General features: G+C 43.6%; 2 protein-coding genes across 2 annotated transcripts in view; one reads left to right on the forward strand and one right to left on the reverse strand.

Annotated features, from left to right (window-relative positions):
* The window catches only part of LOC114653822 (aerolysin-like protein), a 989661-nt gene that overhangs the window by 512265 nt on the left and 450805 nt on the right, over nucleotides 1–26591 (forward strand). The gene's annotated exons all lie outside the window — the stretch shown is intronic.
* Nucleotides 1–26591, reverse strand: part of gpr158a (G protein-coupled receptor 158a) — a 499884-nt gene that overhangs the window by 30597 nt on the left and 442696 nt on the right. Inside the window, exons 6-7 of the mRNA XM_051928950.1 lie at nucleotides 18423–18532; nucleotides 5841–6079 (exon numbers count right to left, since the gene is read on the reverse strand). Coding sequence (XP_051784910.1) covers nucleotides 5841–6079; nucleotides 18423–18532 — 349 coding nt within the window. The remainder of the gene's footprint in view (nucleotides 1–5840; nucleotides 6080–18422; nucleotides 18533–26591) is intronic.

Consider the following 26591-nt stretch of genomic DNA (forward strand, 5'->3'; position numbering starts at 1 on the left):
CATCAGCTGACAGCATACTCCGTGGGGCTTCCAGCATTTCACCGTGCTCATGGACTGTAAGGACATCTAATTTGGGGAATTCGGGTTATCTCAGGTGAGGACATCTCACACCCTAATCTGTGAACGTTTGTCTTTAATTTTTGTTATATACGTGTTTTTTGGGGAATTGCATAAGCTGTCTTCTCTGTTAATATGTAAATATAACTTCTTTTTATTTTCTCTTCCTTTACTTTAATACTTGTTATCTTATGCTGATCTGGGGTGTGTGGTGAGTGGGTCAAAAATAGGATGAGTGTTGGTCACGTTCCCCCGAAAGATTTCTATAAGGAGTTGCTTTTCTCTAGCGGTATTCTGATCGTGTGGCAGCCCTGAGCTTAGTTGTTCTCCTGGGGTGGAGGTACATATGTTCATATATCAGTAACACATTTTAAGACATCTTAAATCCATTTCCAGATGTCTTGCACTGCCTTTTGAGATAGCTCTAAATATTAATTCAGCTTGCCACACACACCCCTCAAAATCTGCACCCACTTTCTCATCAAAGTGCTGAAATAAGCAAAAGCCAATGAGAAAAGTGAAATAAAACCACGCTTCTCATAATTCATCTCTGTTCTCTTCGTAAAAAGTGTACTCGTTGAGATTCTTCCCCTCTCCTAGATGACTGTGCGCAAATATTTTTTTTTCTCTGGAAATGATCCCATAGCCCTGAAGCGTCATTTTGTTTGGCAGTTGTCTAGACACCACAACACTGCACGCGTTAACTTTTCCTCATTCACTCGCTTTAATTCCTTAAACTTAGTTGCTCTATTCTTTCTACAGGTTTCTAAATCTCTTGGCACTTTCCTTAGCATCCTTCACACATATCTTCCTTTCCTCCTGTCAAAATTAATTGAAGCATGGCTTCAGAAAACAAGGAGTTCTGTCTGTTTAGATGTCTGCTGTCTTTTGGCCTCAAAAGGAAATGAATATTTTAAGGCTTTATCCTACACATTGTCCCAGAATGTCCTTTTTTCGAGCTGTCAGTACATTTCCTTTCCGCTTCACTGGATTTTTTTTTATCATATCTGTTGACAGGAATTGTAACCCTTTTCAGATTTTTATTTTTTCTTTCTTTGTTTATGGTTCATATTTTTTAAGGGTCCAGGTGGGGTTGTCTTTTCCAAGGATTCCAATATGTAAGAAAAGTTTTTTTGGGGTCCGAGGAGTATCGTTCATCCCTCCATTTGCTTTTTTACCGTGTTCATTTTATGGACTTTATAAATCATAATTCAACGAATGAGATTGTCAAGGGCATGACTGTTCACACATGTCCGACGGAAATGAGCAAAGGGAATTACAGGACGGGGTCATCGAGAATGCCAGGGGACTCGCATTTCTGACTGCTTCATCAGCAACCCATAAGTCTCTAACCCACAAGTGTTATGTGTCAGCCTGCATTTGTTCCCTGCCTTATATATGTTTGCTGTTTTATTGGTATTTGTGAGTTATTATTTTTCATGATCTTATTTTGTTCATACCATTATTTGTACTTATTATTTAGCATTTCTGTATTGCGCATTTAGGCATGTTCTTTGTGCTTTACGGGTGGAGCCCCTAATGTCACAGCTGCCCCTTACCTTTATATTCAGGGGAAGGAAATGTTCCCAGTTGAAGTTCATTAACTGATTAATTGTGAAAAGGTATGTTTAGGATTTTTGGGGTTTTTTGATTGTTTTCTGAACTGTCTTGGTTTCTGAGTGTAGGATTTAAATTTTTGGACTTGTTAGCCTTGGGTGTTTGAGCCAGGGCTTCTCCCTCACAGGCTGGGGTTCAAATTTCTATTTATTTGTGTTGTGTTCATTTTTTATGTTAACACTGATGATCATTTCGTTTCTTTATGTCTATGTATCGACAGCATGGTGGCGCAGTGGGTAGCACTGCTGCCTCACAGTTAGGAGACCCGGGTTCACTTCCTGGGTCCTCCTTGCGTGGAGTTTGCATGTTTCTCCCCGTGCCTGCGTGGGTTTTCTCCGGGTGGTCCGGTCTCCTCCCACAATCCAAAGACATGCAGGTTAGGTGCATTGGCAATCCTAAATTGTTTCTAGTGGGTGTGTGTGTGCACCCTGCAGTGGGCTGGTGCCCTGCCCGGGGTTTATTTCCTGCCTTGCACCCTGTGTTGGCTGGGATTGGCTCCAGCAGACCCCCGTGACCCTGTAGTTAGGATATAGCATGTTGGATAAGGGATGGATGTTTAGGTATCTTTTATTATGTACCATGTGTTTTGTGGGTGATCTCACCTGCCCATTGTCATCAATGAACTGGCTGAGGAAAATCCACAGTCCCCTGCGGTTCATTGAATGCACTGATATTAAAGGCTTTCTATTGTAAATTTTCTGTGCTTTGTGATTTACTAGAATTTTGATTTCTGTGCTCTGTTTTTCAACTACTGTATATACTCGCGTATAAGTCGGGTCTTGAAATCCGAAAAATCAATCATAAAATTAGACCCCGACTTATACGCCTGTTCAAAAATGCAACACTTATTTTTTTTTTTTACATCTTCTTGCCTCCTCCAATCCCACTCCACTTTCTCATTGAATTTTGTTGCAGCAGCACAGTTAGCAATTTCTTTCGCAACTTCAATGATATTTAATTTTAAACCAGCTTCGTATTTTCTTCTGATTGAACGCTCCATCATAGATAAGGGGTGCTCTTATGATTTAAGGTGTATGAGGGTGTAAGATACAAAACAGTGCAAAGTTATAGTTTGGGTATTACCGTGTGGTCACATAGGCACAATACATAGAAAAAAAGGCCATGTGCCCCGTGGTTACTCTCTCAGGTGGGCGTTAGCATATCATAATCTTTTGGATCAGAAGCGTGAGTTTTCCGCATTCGACTTATATGACCGACATTATAAAATACCAGAACTTATACAGTAAAATAAAGCTCTGACTTATCTGTGGGAGAACTTAAACGTGAGTATATATGGTATTCTTTTCAATTTATGTACTGGGATATTGTTTGCCTTGGATTGCCTTTCTTGTTTCAGACAATTCCTTTGGTGCTACTTAGAGCTTACTTTACGGCCACAAAGCATTTTTGAAAAATAAATATTTTTATTTATAAAAGTTGTACATTTCCCCTTTTCATGACTAGCTAGGTTTTGATTGTGTTCCTCCCTCAAGTGGGCATTTTGAGTCATTTTTATGACTTATTGTACTCAGGAACCCCAAGCTCACAACATTGGGTTGCCTTTTAAGAAAAAATCCTTTTTAATGCTGTTGATCATTTAGTTTCCATATGTCTATTGTCGACACCAGGAGATGCGCCAGCTCCCCAAACCCAAAAGAGAGAGATACAGGGCACAAGTTAAAAGCAAAAAGAGTCTTTATTCTGGAAAACTCTTCTTATAACCAGCGTTTCCCACCACTGCGACAAGTACCACAATAAACACAAGGACAATTCTTTCTTTCTTCTCTCTCTCTCTGTCTCTTGGTCTCTGCCTCCTCCACTCCTCCCAGCAAGCTTCGTCCACCTTCCACCCGACTCTGGCTCGTCAATGTGAAGCAGACAGTCCCCAGAAGTGCTTCCGAACATCTGCCCACGTGGTCTGTCAGCACTTCCGGGTGAGGTGGAAACTCCATGCCACGGGGATTCTCATTCCTTGCCGTACCCCCTGGTGGCACCCAACGGCACCCAACAGGATTGAGCTAAAGAACTCCAAGTCCCATGGTGCCCTGTGGGAATCAGGGGCACCACTGCAACCCAGGGAAGCCGCCATCTAGCGTTCTGGGGTAGGTAGTGCCCTAAAGAAGCTGCCTATCCACACCCTTACATTTCTTGGCCGTCCTGGCTGGGTTGGGCTGCCAGCTGTCCCTTACATTATATATCTTTAATTACGTGCCACGTGTTTTGTGGGTGGTTCCACATGCCCATTACCATCAAGGAATTGCCCTCAGCAAAAACCCACAGGCCCTTGCAGTTCATTGAATGTGCTGACGTTGAAGACTTTCCATTGCAAATGTTCTGCTCTTTTGGGATTTACTAGATTTTTGACTTCTGTGCTCTGTTTTTCCACTATTTTTTTGATTTAATATTGAGACATTGTTTGCCTTAGATTGCTTTTCGTGTTTCAGGCAATTCCTCTGGTTTATTGTACCCCTTGGAGATTATTTTGCACCACAGAGCATTTTTGAAAAATAAATATTTTTATTTATAAAAATCTACATTTGCCCTTTGCTTGACTGTCTGGGGTTTCACAGTTTTTGAGTCATTTTTGGGACCACAGGCTCACAACATTGGGTGGCCTTTTAAGGCAAAATCCTTTTTGTCCTTTTTGTACTGTTTTTGTGCTTCCTTTATGTTATTTAAAATATTTTTTTTTTATATTAGCCTTGACTCTCGAACCTGACGTTTGCCAGTGTTCCTCTCCCTTGAGGGGCATTTAATAAGTTTGTAAATTTTGGACATTTAGAGGAGATTTTTAAAGAAAGTACCAGTTTTTAGGTCTGTGCAGGCCAAAGCCTTCCTGTTAGGTTTGGGGTCAGGATGCCTGGAGTGATAGGATAGGTCATGATCTGGATTGTGAGTCTTTGTGAATAATTTTTAAATGAAATAACTTTGGAACAACTACAACTCTTCCTACTGCTGCAATGAGCCTAAGAGTGTGATGCGCCCATACATTCCTCATTGAAGCTCATTGTGTTGTTATGGAAAGCAACTAAAAATACAAGGATAAAAAAGCCAAACTGAGCAATTGGGCCAAAGTGAGTAATTGGGCCTAACTGATCAATTGGGGTGAGAAGAGCTTTGGTAAGAGAGGTAACCCAAAACCTGATGGTCTCTCTGCCTAAATTCCAGAGAACCTGTGTGTTCATGGGAGAAATTTCCAGAATGATAACCACCACTTCAACACCCCAACAACCTGGGCTTTATAGAATAGTGTCCAGAGGACACATGATAGCCAGCTTGGAGTTCACAAAAAGGCACCTATAGGAGTCCCAGAGTATGAGAACAAGATTCTCTGCTCTGATGAAACCAAGATTGAACTACCCGGCCTCAGTTCTATGTGGTACATGTGAAGGAAACCAGGCACCACTCACCAACTGTGCAATACCATTCCAATATGCATGGTGGTGGCAGCTATCCTAATACAAGTCTTCTCCATTGCACTCTAGACCTCAGACTGGACAAAAGGTTAACCTTCCAACAGGACAATGATCCTGTGCACAAAGCAAAGACAACATAGCAGTGGCTTAGGGTCAACTCTTTGGATGTTCTTGAGTGGCCCAGCTAGAGTACAGACTTGAAAACAATCAAACATCTCTGGAGAGACCAGAACATAGCTGTCCATTGACTGTCTCCATTGAACCTGACAGAACTTGAGAGGATCTATAGAGAAGAATGGCAGAAAATCCCCAAATTGAGGTGTGTAAAGCTTATCGCATCATACTCAAGAAGATTCTAGGCTGTAATCTCTGCCAATGGGGTTTCAACTAAATACTGAGTAAAAGGTCTGAATACCTCTGTCAGTGTGATATTTCAATTTCTTCTAATAAATTTGCTAAAATTTCTATCATCTTGTTTTTGCTTTGTCATTCTGGGGTATTGAGTGTTGTTTGACGAGGGAGGAAAATTAATTTAAATGATTTTAGCCCAAGACTGGAACATAAAATATGAACAAAGTGAAGGGGTCTGAAAACTTTCTGAAGACACAGCACATTTTCTATTGCATAGATTTAGCTTAACCTATTAGGACAAATTCTAAATCGACATTAACAATGGCACTAACATAACCAATCTAAATTCAATTAGCTATTTTTGTTAAGCACCAATATATAAATAAATCAAAAACCTACCAACAGTCATCATGTAGTCCCATCGATCTATAAGACACATGTTAAACTGCAGGTTGTCTGGAGTAACTCCAGCAACAATGATGGAAACATTTTTATCCATGTTCTGGAAGACAGCAGAGGTCCAGGCAATGAGGAACCAGCAGACAATGAGCAGAATGACTCCCAGCATCCTTAGCACTCTCCAGCTTGTCATGTAAGGAATTCTCTGTGCTGTCCGGGATAGGAACACCTTCAGAACTCTGCAAGACAAAACGGATATTTAATTGGACAGAAAGGGGAAGAGTCTTAATCCATAGGGAATTTGCATTTACTCTACACTTACAATCATTTATCATATCTTTGAAATATTTGTAGGTGGTACTGTGTGATACAGCATCTCAGGGGTCTTTAATGGTGCACGTTTTTTAAATTAAAAACAGTGTGGCTCAAGTTTTGTAGTTTTGAATGCACAGATGGAAAGCCGTGCAGCCGTGGGGTGTTTAATAGGCAAATTGGCTGATTGCTTGTTCAACGCAAAGTGGAATGAGCCCAACCATTTCTCTTTGGAAGCTCCGCAGGTTGTTAAGGAAAGCTTGTAATCCCACAAGGATAAAAAGAGACTGACTGTGGGCGGCTGAAGAATCAAGATCGAGAATAAATAAGAAGAAGAGAATGAGAGAGACAGATAGAGAGATGTTCTGGTGATCATTCAAGTGTACGGCAGATCTCTCCTGTTGAGCACTAGCAGCAGGAGCGGCCGATGTCCCCAAGGATCATCCTACGGACACCTACAAATGATGGTGGGATGACAGATTTGTGCTCTGAGCGTTCCAGCAGGTACAGGCTGAGGTGGCTAGGATGAGAGCTGTAGAGGATGGACTGTTGTGGAATAAAGCACTCTATAGCGCTCCTTGAACCCTCCAGACAGACGTCCCAGACACACATAAAAGCACAAGAAGATTCTTTAACATTTTCTCTTCAATAACAGTGCCTGAAACACCACACACTCCATAATTCTCCAATAAGAAATCAATACAATAATCAATAACAAAATACACTCCTCCAACTCCCAGCAGCTCTGTCACACTCCCACCCAACTCCAGCTCGGTGTGCTGGGGTTTCCCACAGTCCTTTTAAAGTCTGTGACCCGGAAGTATTTCTTCTCCGGGTCAACACCACATCTTCCTTTATCAATTGTCCCGGAAGTACTGCGGGCTTCCATTCTTGTGACCCCGAAGTACTTCCGGGGTAGCGTAATCGTAAAAGTCCCCAGGTTCTTGGTGAGCTCCCCCTGGCGGCACCCAACAGGGCTGAAGAGATGGACTCCATGTCCCATGCTGCCCTGTGGGAATCCAAGGAACCATTTTCATCCAGGGGAGCTGCCATCTAGCGTCTCGGGGGATGTAGTGTCCTAAAAACGCTGTCCTCTTTTGTTGAGGGATGTCCCAGCTGGACTGAAATGCCGGCTGTCCATGACACTGTATTAGCTGGTGTCTAGGACCTGCTGAGGTGATCCAGAGGCTGAGATGAAGGGGACATTAGGGCATTGGGGATCATCAAGAAAGGGAACCTGATTATGTCTGGTTATTCATGGATTTCATCCTATTCATTGGAATTTATTAATTAGTCTATTTTAACCTTGACGTACACTGCTTTCTATGGATTATTTATTTTGAACAAAGGGAAACTTGGACAGCATACAGGCTTGAGCAGATTTATGGCAGATGAAATTTAATGTAACTAAATATAAAGTATTACACAGATGAAGTAAAATGCTAGATTTGATTACACAGTGGGAGGTCTGAAAACTGAAAACCACATCTTATGAGAAGGATTTAGGAGTCTTAGTGTGGTGGACAGTAAGGGCTTTAGGAACCTTCAAAAATCAAACTGATGTTATTTGGTGGAATTAAGCAGATAGGACTGGTGAACTTTGTTGGACTGAGTGGCCTGCTCTTGTGTAAATCTTTCTGATGTTCTAATGAATGATCTGCACTGTGCTTTAAACACTGTGGTACGCGGCTGGGGGTCAGACCCGGCAGGGACGCCTGGAAGGACCGAGAAGTGGCACATTTGTTCTCCGGGCCATGAGGGGGCAACCGCCCTGAAGTAGAAGAGGCCCATGGAAGGGGAGCAGGGAGGCTCAAGCCCGTTAGGGCCCATATCCACCGCCAGGGGGCGCCCCGAGCCTCGTGGAGCCCAGGGGACATTGACTTCCGCCACACCTATGGACGTTGCTCCTTCCAGGGACACCCGGAGTGCTTCCGGATGCTCTCCTGACGCTTCCACCACACCAGGAGGTGACGTCAGGCAGAGCACCTGGAGCTCATCCGGGTAAGGTTAAAAGGGGCCGCTTCCCTCCAATCAGGGAGCTGGAGTCGGGAGCAGGAGCAGGACGAAGCTCCTGGAGAGAGAGAGAAGGAGGTCCAGGGACAGTGAGAGAAAGGTCCAGGAGAAAGGTGACTGGGGCTAGAGACACAGTGTTGTGTGCGGGACTGAGTTGAGTTGTGTGGAGAAGAGCAGAAAATAAAGAGCATTTTGTATAAAGATGTGGTCTCTGACTAGTGGTGTCCGGGCAAGTCTTACAACACAGTTTGACTTGAGATGGTTTACAACAAAAGCACTATGCACTTTTGCACTGATCTTGTTGTTTGTGATCTCATTGTCCTAGTCCATCGTGGATCATGACTTTCATTGCCCTGGGAATTAGGAGAGGCTCAAGGCTGTGGGCATGTGTGGCATCACACACCAATGATTAGCAGCAGGGATTCATTGGCCTAACATTATGTTTTTGAACCCCACTTCCAACCACTGACTCTGTGTTGATCTTGGTTTCATCTGTCCAAAGAATGTTTTTCCAGAACTGTGCTGGCTTTTTTAGATGTTCTTTAGCAAAGTCCAATCTAGCCTTTCTATTCTTGAGGCTTATGAGTGGCTTGCACCTTGCAGTGCACCCTCTGTATTTACTTTCATGCAGTCTTCTCTTTATGGTAGACTTGGATATCGATACGCCTACCCCCTGGAGAGTGTTGTTCACTTGGTTGGCTGTTGTGAAGTGGTTTCTCTTCACCATGGAAATGATTCTGAGATCATCCACCACTGTTGTCTTCCGTGGACGTCCAGGTGTTTTTGCGTTGCTGAGTTCACCAGTGCTTGCTTTCTTTCTCAGGATGTACCAAACTGTAGATTTTGCCACTCGTAATATTGTAGCAATTTCTCGGATGGGTTTTTTCTGTTTTTGCAGCTTAAAGATGGCTTCTTTCACCTGCATGGAGAGCTCCTTTGACCGCATCTTGTCTGTTCACAGCAAAATCTTCCACATGCAAGCACCACACCTCAAATCAACTCCAGGCCTTTTATCTGCTTAATTGATAAGGACATAATGACGGACTTGACCACACCTGCCCATGAAATAGCCTTTGAGTTAATTGTCCAATTACTTTTGAGCCCCTGAAATGAAGGGATTGTGTTCACAAAATGCTTTAGTTGCCTCACATTTTTATGCAATCGTTTTGTTCACCCCACTGAATTAAAGCTGAAAGTCTGCACTTCAACTGCATCGGAGTTGTTTCATTTAAAATTCATTGTGGTAATGTACAGAACCAAAATGAGAAAAAAGTTGTCTCTGTCCAAATATTTATGGACCTAACTGTAAGATAGGCTGAAGCATAAGTAAGCAACGTAAAGTTCTGCATTAAAGTTTGCAGTGCACAATGCAAATGTCTCAGTTATATGACATTTAGTATTGAATTTATAAATGAAGTGTCAATGATTGAGAGGCATGGTGGCGCAGTGGGTAGCGCTGCTGCTTCGCAGTTACGAGACCTGGGTTCACTTCCCGGGTCCTCTCTGCGTAGAGTTTGCATGTTCTCCCCATGTCTGCGTGGGTTTCCTCCGGGTGCTCCAGTTTCCTCCCACAGTCCAAAGACATGCAGGTTAGGGGCATTGGTGATCCTAAATTGTCCCTAGTGTGTGCTTGGTGTGTGTGCCCTGCGGTGGGCTGGCGCCCTGCCTGGGGTTTGTTTTCTGCCTTGTGCCCTGCGTTGGCTGGGATTGGCTCCAGCAGACCCCTGTGACCCTGTGGTTAGGATATAGTGGGTTGGATAATGGATGGATGGTGTTAATGATTGTGATGCACCATCTGTTGGAATGACAAATGTAATTCTTTTTATTACTAAAAGTATTTGTCATGCGCTATCTTTTGGAATGACAGAAACATAGCAACTGGACGGACACACAGACACTTTATCCTTTTATTAAGGTGGATTCCAGAAAAATCCACAAGACACAGAAGCTAGGATAAATGCCAGAATGCAGGTTTGTACTGTATAATAATTCAAATATGTTTCTGGGTAAACATCCACCTTTTTGGAGCATTCAGGATGTGGGATGAAGATTGGAGTGAGTGAGCAGTGGTGTTCAGTACACAGACGTTTGGTTCTGTGTTTGGCTCCTACTGAAAATTATTAAAGACAAAGAAATTCCTGCCAACAGCCTGCTCTGTGAGTGTTTATTTCAATGTGTAGAGGAAGAAGAAGTTAAAAACTGTGCGAGTAGCGTTAAGTGTTACTGCACACTAACAAAGGATATTCAGTTGTGTAAGAAAAGGCGCTTAGATCAACCCTAGTAGAAGAAAGCCAAATAGCTAACATGTTTTGAAAAATTAATAATCTAATAAGATAACAGTAAACGACAAATATGAGGTGTGGATTTAGATTGAGGAAATCACATTTCATGAGAGGATTTAATGGGAATGAAAAAAAGGAAGTGGATCAGAGTGGCATATAAGATATTGTTTATCATGATTTTAAAATCTCTTTTCATAATTTACCACATGAGAGGTGAAAGATGAAACTAAATTGAGCAGACAATCAAGGTGCGGTGTACAGTTGGCTGCAAAATTTGCTTAGGCTGGTTAAGCAAAAGATTATGCTGGAAGGAAAAATTTCAGAATTAGGTAATGTTAGCAGTTGAATCCCTCAGGAATAAACACTGGAGATGTTGTGCCTTTTAATGTATGCAAGTTATCATGAGAAAAAAAATATATAACATATAACAAGCTGGCTAAACTGAGTGATGACAAACTACGTGGAAAAGTGAATATTCGAAAATCAGAAAAATCCTCACAGATGGACCTGGAAAAAATTCCAACTTAATATACCAACGGGCGGCACGGTGGTGCAGTGGTAGCGCTGCTGCCTCGCAGTAAGGAGACCTGGGTTCACTTCCTGGTCCACCATGCGTGGAGTTTGCATGTTCTCCCCGTGTCTGCATGGGTTTCCTCCCACAGTCCAAAGACATGCAAGTTAGGTGGATTGGCGATTCTAAATTGGCTCTAGTGTGTGCTTGGTGTGAGGATGTGTGTGTATCCTGGGGCAGGTTGGCGCCCTGCCTGGGATTGGTTCCTGCCTTGTGCCCTGTATTAGCTGGGATTGGCTCCAGTAGAGACCCCCGTGACCCTTTGTTCGGATTCATTGTTCGGGTTGGAAAATGGATGGATGGATAATATACCAACACTAGAAGGCCAAAAATTTGTGGATACCTGGCCATCACACCTATACAAGCTTAATGGACATCCATATTACTAACCGAGAATGGTAAACCGGATGGCATGGACGCAGGTTTACTAACTAAACCGGATGGCATGGACGCAGGTACACGGCGATGGGACCATGAGATGTACTGCGCAGGCGTGTACAGCGCACGTCTCATGAACCGCAATCAAAGTCGTATCCACCACGAACGAAGGACTCACGGCCCAAAAACGAAACAGCTCAACTGACGTGAATGAGAAATGAAGCAACAAGCCACCCATAGCTAACGACTACCGACACAGCCACGCCAAAAAGAGGATTCTGCGCTGCAGCCCGGATTCAAACGGAAGAGGCTACGGTGGCCCCACAGGTCCACAAAGATAGTACGAAGGGCGCAGGCGTCACCGCCATATTGTGAGTGGCACTACTGCGGGGTGAAGTTAGGAGTAATGTGCTGCTTGGGATTGTACAAACCGCTGAACACTTTACACCGAATTCAAACACAATACAGCTCAACGATACAAACACAAGCCCACCTAAATAAGATCAATGAACACAGGCGCCTACGATGCGCGTCTGAAACTGCGGAAGCAAAGCAGGCACGGGTTCAAAACGAATGAGCTCGACTGACGGATATACAAACACGAGCCCGGCTGGATAAAATCAATGAACGCAGGCGCCTACAACGCGCGTCTAAAATGCCGCAAACAGAGCGGGCACGGCTCCAAGACGGACAAGCTTGACTAATGTATTTCAGGATACCCAACGCCGGGGGTAGGCGAACGAAGCAAGCAGGGGGCGGAGCCCCCCTTGTCTCATTCTAAAACAACTGGCATTAATATGTAGTTGACAGGTAGGCATGGTGGTGCAATGCCAGGATTGCTGCATTGCCTCCGGGTAGGTTCACCTGGCATCTGCCAAACCCAGATGCGAGCATTAACCCTCAAGATAGTGAAGAGCGATTCATCACTCCAGACAACACATTTCCACTGCCCCGAAGTCCAATGTCACCATGCTTTATACCATTCTAGGTGATGCTTGGCATTGCGCATAGTGCTCTTAGGGTTGTGTGCAGCTGCTCGGCCAGGGAAACCCATTTCATGAAGACCCAGACACAAAGTTTTTGTGCTGATGTTGCTTCCAGAGGAGGTTTGGACCTCTGTTGTGAGTGATGCAACACATCATACGCAATTTTTGCACACTATGCACATCAACACTTGCCGGCTCCACTCTGTGAGTTCTGGTACTTCATGGCTGAGATGTTGCTGCTCCTTGATGCTTCTGTTTCACAGTATTAGCACCTATATTTGACTGGTGAAGATCTAGCGGAGCAGAAATTTCACATACTGCCTTGTGGCATCCTATGACAGTGCCACGTTTACAGTCACTGAGCTCTTCAGTACAACCCATTTTAATGCCAATGGGCCGCCAGCTTGCATGATAGATGTGTCACAGCACAACAGCTTCAAGCACAGCTTAACGGTGGCCGAAAAAAAGCAACTGTCAGTTTCTACTGTGAAGAGGAGACTTTGTACTGCAGGTTTGACAGAGAGAGTGGCAGTTAGAAAGCCATACCTTAAAGGATAGAAAAAGGGCCTTGAAATAGCAGCTGTGGACGACTGCAGACTGGAAGAAAGCCTTATGGAGCGATGAATCCAAATTTGAAATTTTTGGTTCGTCACACACGGTGTTTGTACGCCATCGAGTTGGTGACAGGATGGTTCCTAAGTGTGTGAAACCAACTGTCAAACATGGAGGACGAGGACATGTGACGGTCTGGAGTTCTTTTGCTGGAAGCAGAGATGGTGAATGGCACAGAGTGACTGGCATTCTGAATCACAGTTTGGATGTTACATCAGCAAGTGAAGTCGGCTACTTTCCATCCATCCATCCATATTCCAACCCGCTGAATCTGAACACAGGGTCACGGGGGTCCGCTGGAGCCAATCCCAGCCAACACAGGGCACAAGGCAGGAACCAATCCTAGGCAGGGTGCCAACCCACAGCAGGATACACACAAACACACCCACATACCAAGCACACACTAGGGCCAATTAAGAATCGCCAATCCACCTAACCTGCATGTCTTTGGACTGTGGGAGGAAACCCACGCAGACACGGGGAGAACATGCAAACTCCACGCAGGGAGGACCCGGGAAGCAAACCCAGGTCTCCTAACTGCGAGGCAGCAGCGCTACCACTGCGCCACCGTGCCGCCCTGGCTACTTTGATGAATCAAAAATTTGAATAAAACTTTTTCATTTGTCATTGTTTTGCCATTTTACAAAACAAACTGTGTGCATTTCCATGAAAACTGAAAATCCGGAGGTGTTCTAAAACTTTTTAATCACCTATGGGAAATATAAGAGCCCTTTGGAGCATGAGCTACTGTAAATGATGTGGTTGCACAGCAAGATTTTGGAATGTAGCCTCCTTAGTGTTATGTTTACGCCTGGAAAAACGAACCAAAAACATTGATTTGTTTAAAAAGAAAAATGTTATACCGAGTAACAGAAACGTGTACAGTAAATGCAAAAAGCTTAAATACATTTGGAAAGGTCTGTCTAATGTCCACTGCTGTACTGATGCAGATTTAATACACGCGCTTTGTGTGAGACGTCACCAATGCAAAGACTGATGTTGCGCTCCCAACAGTAGAAGCATTTTATTTCTTTTCAGTCTTTTTATAGTTTTTCTCTTGCTTGCTCATAAGAGGGTAGAATGTCAGTGCCTGACCTGCATGATTGATGTGCTCCTTTTGTTATTGTAGGTTACCACAGCAGAAGGCTTAGTGACTTCCACATTTCCCTGACATGTACATTGACAGTTGCCGAATTGTGAATGGCGATTAGGGGGCAAATGTCTTGCTTGTCCTTGCATTTGATCGCAATTATTTTGCCTTTTTATCATGCAGCTACTGTTGCACTATGAAGCTTTATGTGATATCTTACCGGCCATATCATGGACCCCCGACTGGTTACCCCACCTGGACTTACTGCAGACTCTTGTACTGTTTGCTGTTCTTATATAGTGCCTATTCAAGCTTAGGTGATTCCTAAGCTTTGACATTTGTGGAAAAAAAATGAAACTTAGGGGTCACATAGTTATTTAGGGGTAATATATACTGCTCAAAAAAATTAAAGGGACACTTTTTAATCAGAGTATAGCATCAAGTCAATGAAACTTCTGAGCTTTTGATCTTTATTCCGCCTTATACAATTTCTCGTATTAGGAATTTGTTAGTTTCCGCATACCCCTTGGGGTCAGAGCACAGGGTCAGCCATTGTACAGCGCCCCTGGAGCAATTGAAGGTTAAGGGCCTTGCTCAAGGGGCCAGCAGAGTAGGATCTCTTTCGGCAGTGACGGGGATTCGAACCAGCAACCAGCACAGATCCTTAGCCTCAGAGCCACCACTCCGCCCTATGTAGTCCATTCTGGTCTGTTAAGTAGCAGAGGGGCTTGTTAATTAGTTTCAGCTGCTTTGGTGCACTAGAAGGGCAACAATGAGATGACCCCCAAAATAGGAATGGAATGGTGTAACTGGTGGAGGCCATTGACATTTCTCCTCTCCTCATCTGTTTTTGCATTTAGCTATGGTCAGTGTCACTACTGGTAGCATGAGGCGATACCCGGACCATACAGAGGTGGCACAGGTAGTCAAACTTCTCAAGGATGGCACATTAATATCTGCCTCCCATTTCCAGAAGGTTTGCTGTTTCTCCCAGCACAGTCTCAAGGGCATGGAGGAGATTCCAGGAGACAGGCAGTTATTCTAGGAGAGCTGGACAGGGTTCCTTGTAGAAGACCCTTAACCCATCAGCAGAACTGACCGGTATCTGCTCCTTTGGGCAAGGAGGAACAGGATGAGCACTGGCAGAGCCTACAAAATGACCTCCAGCAGGCCGGCCATTGGTGTGAATGTCTCTGACCAAACAATCAGAAACAGACTTCATAAGGGTGGCCTGAGGGCCTGACATTCTCTAGTGGGCCCTGTGCTCACTGCCTCCCTGGCACCGTGGAGCTCGATTGGCATTTGCCATAGAATATCAGAATTGGCAGGTCCACCACTGGTGCCTTGTGCTTTTCACAGATGAGAGCAGGTTCACCCTGAGCACATGTGACAGACGTGAAAGGCACTGGAGAAGCCATGGAGAACGTTATGCTGCCTGTAACATCGTTCAGCATGACCATATCGGTGGTGGGTCAGTGATGGTCTGGGGAGGCATATCCATGGAGGGAGGCATAGACCTCTACAGGCTAGACAACGGCACCTTGACTGCCATTAGGTATCGGGATGAAATCCTTGGACCCATTGTCAGATCCTATGCTGGTGCGGTGGGTCCTGGGTTACTCCTGGTGCACAGCAATGCCCGGCCTCATGTGGTGAGAGTATGCAGGCAGTTCCTGGAGGAATTGACACCATTGACTGGCTCCCACACTCACCTGACCTAAATCTAACAGAACAACTCTGGGACATTATGTTTGGGTCCATCCGACGCCGCCAGATTGCACCTCAGACTGTCCAGGAGCTCAGTGATGCCCTGGTCCAGATCTGGGAGGAGATCCCCCAGGACACCATCCGTCGTCTCATTAGGATGTTGCCAGGCATGCATACAAGCACAATGGAGGGGGATTGGCCATACAAACTACTGAGTACGATTTGGAGTTGCTGCAATGAAATTTCAGTCAAATGGACTCGCCTGCCTGCCGTATCATTTTTCACTTTGATTTTTGGGGTGTCATTGAATTCAGCCCTCTGTATGTTGATCATTTTCATTTCCATCAAACAATGTGGCATCCTTTCGTTCCTAACATATTACCCAGTCCATATCAGTAAAGACAGCCTGCAGGATTTTTCAGATATCTTCATGTTTGTCTTGTATCTTATTCATGTTTCAGATATTTTTGAGCAGTTTTAGTTATTGTGTATGAAGTGCCTGGTATGCTTTTCATATGAAAAATATAGCATCTATCTTAGAGGTAGCAGAAAGGGTTAATAAATGTCAGAAACTTGTTCAAGAATATCAAAGAGACCAGATAAAGGTCAAGTGAACAAAAAGGAACGAGAAGGTTCTGGGTGAAGGTTTAAGAAGTTGGGTGACTGTCATTTACCCAGTAAGACTTGACAGATGCCAGGCACACAGGAAATCAAGAAGTATTGGAAAGTATTGTAAGGACCAAAAATAGAGTGAAATGAGACTTTCATTTAGATATGTTCTTTAGGGATGTAAGCTAATGAAATAATCAACTGATGGACTGTGGAAACCAACAAACCAATCAGATGAAAATGTCAGATGATGTGAATGCAGAAATTCAGCACTGTTATGTAAATTCAGTCCATTACCAATATAGACCTCTGCACTTATTCTTTGATCATTTGCTGACAACCTCTGCCCAGGGCATAGTCGCTTAGTAGACTGCTGTAACAGAAGTGCTCCATGTTCAAGCATTTGTTGAAGAGATAATAAAGGATGCGAGGAACAAGTTTCCTCCTGCCTGATTCCTGGCTCAAAGAGGTCCTTGTTGAGGACAAATTTCTTTCTTTGATATGCTTAGTTTCTACCTCACATTACGTCTTCCACATGTCGATCTGGCAAAATTTTACACAGGATGCCATTCCCTACCTAACCCTCCCCATTTATCTGGGGTTGGAAACTGCATGAAGAAACACACTAGGTTTGTGCCTCCCCTGTCGCAATGATGATGGACAGGTTGACAGACGAGATTAGACAAGAGTCCCCTTGGACTGTGATGTTTGTGGCTGACATTGTGATCTGTAGTGAGAGGAAGGAGCAGGTTGAGGAATCCCTTTTGAGGTGGAGATATGCTCTAGAGAGGAGATGAATGAAGGTCAGTAGGAACAAGACAGAATATCTAAGAGGGAAGTCAGAGGAATGGTGATGACGTAGGGAGTGGAGTTGGCGAAGATGGATGAGTTTAAATACTTGGGATCAACAATACAGAGTAATAGAGATTGTGGAAGAGAAGTGAAGAAGAAAGTGCAGGAAGGGTGGAGTGGTGGAGAGTGTGAAAGGGAAGGTCTACACAATGATAATGAGACCAGCCATGTTATATGGGTTGGAGATGGCAGCACTGACCAAAAAACAGGAGACAGAGCTGGAGGTGGTAGAGATAAAGGTGTTAGGATTTGCATTGAGTGTGATGAGGATGATCAGAATTAGAAATGAGAACATTAGAGGGTCAGTTCAGGTTGGATATTTTGTAGACAAAGCCAGAGAGGCGAGATTGCGTTGGTCTGGACATGTGCAGAGGAGAGATGCTGGGTATATTGGGAGAAGGGTGCTAAGGGTGGAGCTGCCAGGTAAGTGGAAGGCCTAACAGGAGGTTTATGGATGTGGTGAGAGAGGACATGAAGGTGGTGGGTGTAATGGAGCCAGATACAGAGGGCAGGAAGATATGGAAAAAGATAATCCATTGTGGCAACCCCTGATGGGGGCAGCCAAAAGAAGAAGAAGAAGAAGTAGAGGAAGAAAAAGATTACATTTTCATTTATTTCCCTCAGAACACCTAGGTGGGGTCAAAAACAAAGATTCAAGCACAGTGTTCCCTCCTTCCTAAGTCATCTACAAACATGGCTGTAATTGACAAACAGTTGTCTGTGTACAACAATATAAAGGAGTCGTGAGAAGAGACAACTTGCAGGTCACTTCCAAAAATGTATCCTCTGATTAAGAGAATGTCTGAGGCAGAACCTGCAATTAGTGCAGCAGAGCACCACTGGGTTAAAGTCGTAAATAATGCCGGCTGTGTTGGTCCTTTAAAAATGAAACCAAATGGAGTCATCCACACAGATCATAGGTCATCTTAAAAAAAAAATGACCTCATATCGGCCAATGTGATGTGATTATATAATGGAGTCACCAAAGAGCTCAGCTGCCAGCCTAAGAACATGTTAGGGAAACAGAAAATTCTGAATAATTAACTGAAATACACTTTCCATTTTGTGCTTGAGCAGCTGCAGAATTTCAAATGCAGACTGCTAGATTAAACTACACTCCATTAGAGCACTCCCTGCAGGCCTTATAGGAAAAGATAGACGATGACGTACCTGTACAGCTTGAGAGTCACAGTCCCGTAAACAGTGGCAAATCCCAGCAGACGAACCCATCTTAGAAGAATACATCGAAATATGCTTGGCTGAAAATACAGAATAACAACCTGGAAAAAAAAAAAGAAAATGCTTTGAATATGGGGTTGAGAATCATTAAAACAGACTCAAAAAGGCCAGGTTAAGTCCCTAGATTTGGGGATTCATCATTTTAAGGCTTGTTTTAAATTTGTTTTATATTTACACAAAAATCAAACTATGGAATTAGTGAGGGGCTGTGTCACTGTGCATCTGCAAATTTAAAAAAAAATATTAAAGGTGATACTGTAAAGGAAAGAAAGTTAAAGACACAACATTTTGGCTGAATAGTCTTCACTAGGGGTGCAGCTCGAAAGGAAAGAGCAGGTAACATATAAAGGAAGGAACAAAGCCAGGGCAGATGAAAGGAAAAAGAGTGAGAGTAGGGGGAGAATATCTGCCATTACAGAAGATGAAGGGAGAGATTAAAAAGTTTCTCAATGTAAAGGAATTTTTTAATGTATATTTTGTATATACAGTGGACTCTTGACTTACGAACTTAATTCGTTCGTGAGGGCTGGTTGTAACTCAAGTTGGTTGTAAGTCAAGACTATTTTTCCCATAAGAAATAATGGAAATACCCATAATGTGTTCCGAACCTCCCACAGCAACACTTACTTATCCATCCATCCATTTTCCAACCCGCTGAATCCGAACACAGGGTCATGGGGGTCTGCTGGAGCCAATCCCAGCCAACACAGGGCACAAGGCAGGAACCAATCCCGGGCAGGGTGCCAACCCACCGCAGGACACACACAAACACACCCAGCGGCCAATTTAGAATCGCCAATCCACCTAACCTGCATGTCTTTGGACTGTGGGAGGAAACCCACGCAGACACGGGGAGAACATGCAAACTCCACACAGGGAGGACCCAGGAAGCGAACCCAGGTCCCCAGGTCTCCCAACTGCGAGGCAGCAGCGCTACCACTGCGCCACCCAACACTTACTTAACCTTTTCATAATAAAAAAAGGGTTGTATAATGTGCATAATTTACCAAAACACAAATAATTTTTCTAATGTACTAACCAAAAAGTTATAAAAAGTACCTAGCCTACCAGAAACAACAATTTCATACTGTACTCACTATTTAATTTGACATCTTTGGCTTGCAGGAAGGGAGGAGGAGGAGAATGAAACGGAAGGTGGTTATTGTTTAGAAGGAGCCTCCTTATGCAAATCTTTGCTTTGTAAAATTGTCGAGATGGTGGATTTTGACATGCTGTACATATTAGCGAGATCGGTCACACGAACACCACTCTCATATTTCCGCACAATTTCCTTCTTCGTTTCGATTGTGATCGCTTTCTTTACCTTCGTTACCTTCTCCTCCTTCCTTAGCAATTATGCATCTTGCTTGCCATGGTCTTAGTGAATTATATATATAGATAAATCACTGCACTGACCGAAATTACGTCCACAAACACATGTATCTGGGCTCCGACTGACGCTTACGAACGCTCTAGGCTGTTTGTTTACAATCGCGCAAGCGGATACATGTGACCATATTCAGGTCGTAATGCAAGATGTTGGTCGTAAATCAAAATAAAAATTTTGGTCGTAAATCAAGTTGTTCGCATGTCAGGCCGGTCGTATATCAAGGGTTGACTGTATTTTTTTCTATACCACAAATTAGCACATGCGTGCACATGGGAGGCAGTTTAAGGGCTCGAATAGTGACAATACCATGTCTGACCAGGGGGTGGCGAGGTGGACTGACTTTATCTTTCAATCATCTGCAGACCATTCATGGAAAATTCAACAGGGTACTGGCACCCTTGATGATGTCACTTCCTGCCCAGAAGACATAACTTCCGGTTCAGTTGGCAGTGATGACGTAACTTCAGGTTCTACCCTACAAGATGATGTCACTTCCAGCCCACACAACGTAATTTCACATGATGACGTCACTTCTGGTTCCGCCTTCCAGGATGACATCATTTCCTGTCCAGACCTTTAAAGCCACCTTCTTTACCTCATGTTATCGGTTCTGCTTTGGACTTTAAACAGACACAACTCCACAAAATCCAATCCTTTTTGCAGCCAGGGCATAATATACGGGTGGCTGCCCCAAATCTTTTTATGTCTTCTGTCCATTCTTGTGACACTCTATGTAAATGTAATGAATTACATTTTGATAATAAATGTAAATGATTATGTAAAAATGAAGGGATTGTGTTAAAAAAATGCTTTAGTTGCTTCACATTTTTATGCAATCATTTTGTTCACCCCACTGATTTAAAGCTGAAAGTCTGCACTTCAACTGCATCTGAGTTGTTTCATTTAAAATTCATTGTGGTGATGTACTGAACCAAAATTAGAAAAAAGTTGTCTCTGTCCAAATATTTATGGACCTAACTGTATATATATATATATATATATATATATATATATATATATATATATATATATATATATATATATATCCATCCATCCATCCATTTTCCAACCCGCTGAATCCGAACACAGGGTCACGGGGGTCTGCTGGAGCCAATCCCAGCCAACACAGGGCACAAGGCAGGAACCAATCCTGGGCAGGGTGCCAACCCACCGCAGGACACACACAAACACACCCACACACCAAGCACACACTAGGGCCAATTTAGAATCGCCAATCCACCTAACCTGCATGTCTTCGGACTGTGGGAGGAAACCGGAGCGCCCGGAGGAAACCCACGCAGACACGGGGAGAACATGCAAACTCCACGCAGGGAGGACCCTATATATATATATATATATATATATATATATATATATATATATATATATATATATATATATATGGAAGAGAAGGTCTGTGATACGGTTTGCATATTTGCAGTTGGAGATCCACAAAGGGAGAAAAAACGAATCACGTATCATAAAATAGTTTTATTCCTGAGCTTTCAACCTCTGTCAAGGGTCTTCATCAGAGGATAATGCTTAGACTTACAAGAATCAAAGGCAATATATAGCAACACATTCAGTGGGGGGTGGGTGGAGGTGACTAAGTCCGTATGATCAAAGGGGGGGGGGGGGTGTATCGTTAAATTAAAGTGCATATGTCCTTCTTAAGTTAGCATATGCTGGGTTTATGTCCAAGTGTCTGTTGATGGCATTTTCATCTGATAGCCAAGACTCTTTTTGTACTGGCCTTAAATTTTACTTTCACGTTGTCCCAGTTGAATGTGTGTCCTGTCGATTTAGTATGTGCATATATCAAAGATAGTGCGTCCTTTCTTCTGATGGCGTTGCGATGTTCCTGTACACGTGTTGAGATTTTTTTTGACGTTTGTCCTATGTATACAGCTGAGCAAGAATTGCATGGAATACTATAAACTGCGTTTCGTGTTTCGGCTGTCGATTTCTTGTTTTTAGCATTAAACAGGACCGTGCGCAGATTGTTGGTGGGTTTATGTGCTATTTTGATGCCCCACTTGGTCAGGGTGCGTGCCGTGCCTTCTGACACATTATGGTGGTACGGGAGTGAATGCCAGGTGGGGTGGGGGTTCTGATTTACGTCGCTTGTATGCTGATTCCTTTGGCGCCTGCTATGTAGACTCCGATTAATGAATGATTTTGAGTATCCGTTCGAGGTGAAAAGTTGAAACAGATAGCGTCTCTCATTAATTTTTGTTTCCTTGGTATTACAATGCGTGTGGACTCATTTAAATAGGGTTTTCACGCAGCTCCGTTTATGAGATACTGGGTGATTGCTGGCGAAGTGTAGAATCTTGTCTGCGTGGCATTGTTTGCGGTAAACACTTGTGGTCAGGGTGGCGTCACTATTTCTTTTGATGTAAATGTCCAGGAAATTGATGTGTCGATTATTTTCTTTTTCCATTGTGAACTGGATTGCAGGGAATATTGTGTTAATATGATTTAAGAATTCATTCAGCTGGTTCTTTCTTAATATGACGAATGTGTCGTCTACATAGCGTATCCAAATTTTGGGTGTAATCTGGGATAAAGCTATGTTTTCAAATCGTTGCATTACCAGTTCAGCTAGGAGTCCAGATAACGGTGATCCCATCGGCATGCCTTCTTTCTGTGTGTAATATATAGTCACAGGAAGCTAGGGGTGGTACCCAGCCAGGACGCCCAGGAGGACTGGAGGAGGACTTACACCTTCCCCAGACCACATGGGGGCAACCGCCCTGGTGGCTTTGGGGAAAAACGGGAACAGAGCTTAGAAGCTCAACACTATACGGGCCCGTGGTCACCGTCAGGGGGCACCCCAATGACTATGGAGCCCTGGCCCTCAGCACTTCCGCCACACCTGGAAGTACTGGGGGGAAGAAGACCAGGGACACCAGGAGTGCTTCCGGGTGTGCAGCCAGTACTTCCGCCACACCTGGGAGAGCCGGCGGAGGTTAATCGAGAGGCACCTGGAGCACATCCGGGTGATAATAAAAGGGGCCACCTCCCTCCGTTCGATGGCTGGAGTATGGTGGAAGAGGACAGAGCTCAGAGGAGAGGAGAGGAGTGGAGGTGAACCAGAAGAGAAAGGCATTGTATTGAGGGCCTAGACTTTGGGGAATTGGTGCTGCGGCACTGGGTTGTGTCTGTGTAAATAGTGTACATAAACGTGTTGTGGTGCTTAAATCATGTCTACCTGTCTGTGTCCGGGCTGTTCCCCACAATATATATACAGTGGAACCTCGGTTTGTGAGCATAATTCGTACCGGAAACGTGCTCGTAGTCCAAAGCACTCGTATATCAAAGTGAATTTCCCCATAAGAAATAATGGAAACTCAGATGATTTGTTCCACAACCCAAAACTATTCATATAAAAATGATTAATACAAAATATAAAGTAAAAATACATAAAACAAATTAACTTGCACTTTACCTTTGAAAAGAATCATGGCTGGTGTGAGTGAGTTTCTAAACTCTTGTGGGATTGCACCCAACGGGACGACACGTGGAAGAGCGTCCCAAAGCAATCGCAGTCTCCCAGCGCTGTAGCAGTTCTGCGTAAAAGCGAATCCGAAAAGATCGCGGACATGCTATAAGCGCCTGCCATCGATGGGTGATACAAGGAACCAGGAATGTTATAAATGTGCAGGGCCCTGCCTGACTGCTGTGTCTGTGTATAAATAACCGCGCTGTTGCTGTTTCAAGCTGAATAAAGCTTGTGTTGCTAAAGTACTGAGACTCAGCTTCGTGTTTTAGGGTGCAAGACGGGGACTCGCACATCACAGCACACACGCGCACGCGAGCGCACACACACATGCGCGCGCACACTGTCACAATGCTAATGCTGTAGTAAACACTATACGCTCGTACGGATGTTGACTATATGAGTGAGGCACGCCGACTCAGACGGAGAATAGGAGACGATTGCCCACAATCCCGCAGTGAGAGAGAAAGAAGAACCATCAGCTCAGTTGTGATCACATGACGCTCAGCAGCCAAAGTGTATACAGTACATACTACTCGTACTGCAAGACCTCGCTCGGTTATCAAGTGAAAATTTATTAAAAATTTTTGCTCGTCTTGCAAAACACTGTATATATATATATAATTTGTGCAAATTTCACTTCCCCCATAGGTGGCTCTATTTAGATATCCATCCATCCATTTTCCAACCCGCTGAATCCGAACACAGGGTCACAGGGGTCTGCTGGAGCCAATCCCAGCCAACACAGGGCACAAGGCAGGGAACCAATCCTGGGCAGGGTGCCAACCCACCGCAGGACACACACAAACACACCCACACACCAAGCACACACACTAGGGCCAAATTAGAGTCGCCAATCCACCTAACCTGCATGTCTTTGGACTGTGGGAGGAAACCGGAGCGCCCGGAGGAAACCCACGCAGACACGGGGTGAACATGCAAACTCCACGCAGGGAGGACCCGGGAAGCGAACCCAGGTCCCCAGATCTCCCAACTGCGAGGCAGCAGCGCTACCTACTGCGCCACCGTGCCGCCCCTCTATTTAGATATCCATCCATCCATCCATTTTCCAACCCGCTGAATCCGAACACAGGGTCACGGGGTTCTGCTGGAGCCAATCCCAGCCAACACAGGGCACAAGGCAGGAACCAATCCTGGGCAGGGTGCCAACCCACCGCAGGACACATACAAACACACCCACACACCAAGCACACACTAGGGCCAATTTAGAATCGCCAATCCACCTAACCAGCATGTCTTTGGACTGTGGGAGGAAACCGGAGCGCCCGGAGGAAACCCACGCAGACACGGGGAGAACATGCAAACTCCACGCAGGGAGGGCCCGGGAAGTGAACCCGGGTCCCCAGGTCCCCCAACTGCGAGGCAGCAGCGCTACCCACTGCGCCACCGTGCCGCCCCTCTATTTAGATATCCACCGTCTAAATGGCTGGCATCTGATATGCACATTAACAAATTTCAAGTTATTAAAACATATCAGACAAATTAATGCTGACCTTCAAATAAGGACTAAGAGATATCTAGATTTCACTTCTTCAAATAAAAAGGCAAAAAGAAAAATGAAAAAAAAAAAAATTTTTTTTTTGTTCTGAGAAAGGTGATTTAACTGTCAGCTGTGTTCCTTTTTAAGAAAAGCTGACTCAAGCAAAGCATACATAATTAAACTTGGTTTGGGTCCAGTTTCTTAAAAGCAAGATACTACAGAACTTTCTTTTTTAGATGTTTAAAGCCACATTCCTCTATTGTGAATTCAGTATGTATAAAATGTGCAGAACAAGACACGCAAGGAAAAGTTAAAAAAAAAAAGCAATTTTCAAAAATTGATAAACCTACACAGAATGCATCATTGCAACAACAACACGACAAATTAGCCCATAAAGTTAAAAATAGTATTGTGCAGTGAGATACCATAAATCATAAGAATTAAGCTCAAAATGCCTTTGGCTTAAGATTTTAGGCAGCATCTTACTTCTTTAATCCTAATGAAAATAAATGAGCTAATCTGTTAAAGACTTGCCGTGGAGATTTGCAAATCATGTTGTCTAATTATTTGTTTATTTTAGATTTATGGATGGTCTTCATATTCATCTGGATCATTAGATGGGTAATGGGCATCTCTGCAACAATAATTAAGATACATGTTAGCTCACTATTAATTACTTTGAAGGAAAGAAAAGGAAAAAAGATTCACTGTATATCCTCCAGAAAAAAAAAAAAAAACAAATAGGACCATGCCAATGGCTGCCCATTGGTGGGTGAGATACCTACAACTATTTGCCATGCAGCCTTTGAGTCAGTGTTTTTTTCGTAGAAATACTTTGGTATTGTACTTGAGTATGTTTTGGGAACATTTCTTCATTACTTGAGTACCCTTTATGAGAAGGACTTAGGAGTCGCAGTGGACCTGACACTATCAACTGCCAGACAGTGTTCAAAAGCATTATGAAGATTAACAGAATGTTATGTTATATAGCGCCTTGATGTGTGAAGTACAAGACCAAGAAGGTTATGCTGAAGCTTTATAACACACTGGTGAGGCTTCGCCTGAAGTCCTGTGTGCAGTTTTGGTCTCCAGGCTACAAAAAGGACATAGCAGCACTAGAGAAGGTCCAGAAAAGAGCAACTAGGCTGATTAGAGGGCTACAGGGGATGAGTTATGAGGAAAGATTAGAAAGAGCCGAGCCTTTACATTTTTTTTTTTTATTAATTTTTATTGTAATCATTTCATACAAATAGATCAATTTATAACCAAACAAATTAAAGACAAATCAGACCCCAACCCAGAGAAGGAGAGCTTAGCTAAAGGAGAATTGCTTAGGGCTTTTTAGTAAGACAACAATAAGCAAAGGAAAGGGAGAAATAAATATATACAGTATGTAATTAAGAGATGGAGAAGGGAATTAAATGCAGTAATAGTTATTTCTCTTATTCTAAAATAATATTGATCAGATCCTGCCAGGTTTTGAAAAAATTTTGTACAGATCCTCTAACTGAGAATTTGATTTTTTCCAATTTCAAATAATATATAACATCGGTTTCCCACTGACTTATCAGAGGAGAGTTAGGATTCTTCCAATTTAACAGAATAAGTCTGCGTGCCAAAAGTGTAGTGAATGCAATCACCGTTTGCTTGTCGTTCTCCAATTCAAATCCGTCTGGAAGAACACCGAATACAGCTGTTAGTGGGTTA

The sequence above is a fragment of the Erpetoichthys calabaricus genome, chromosome 6, assembly GCF_900747795.2.
Source record: "Erpetoichthys calabaricus chromosome 6, fErpCal1.3, whole genome shotgun sequence".
Lineage (NCBI taxonomy): Eukaryota > Metazoa > Chordata > Cladistia > Polypteriformes > Polypteridae > Erpetoichthys > Erpetoichthys calabaricus.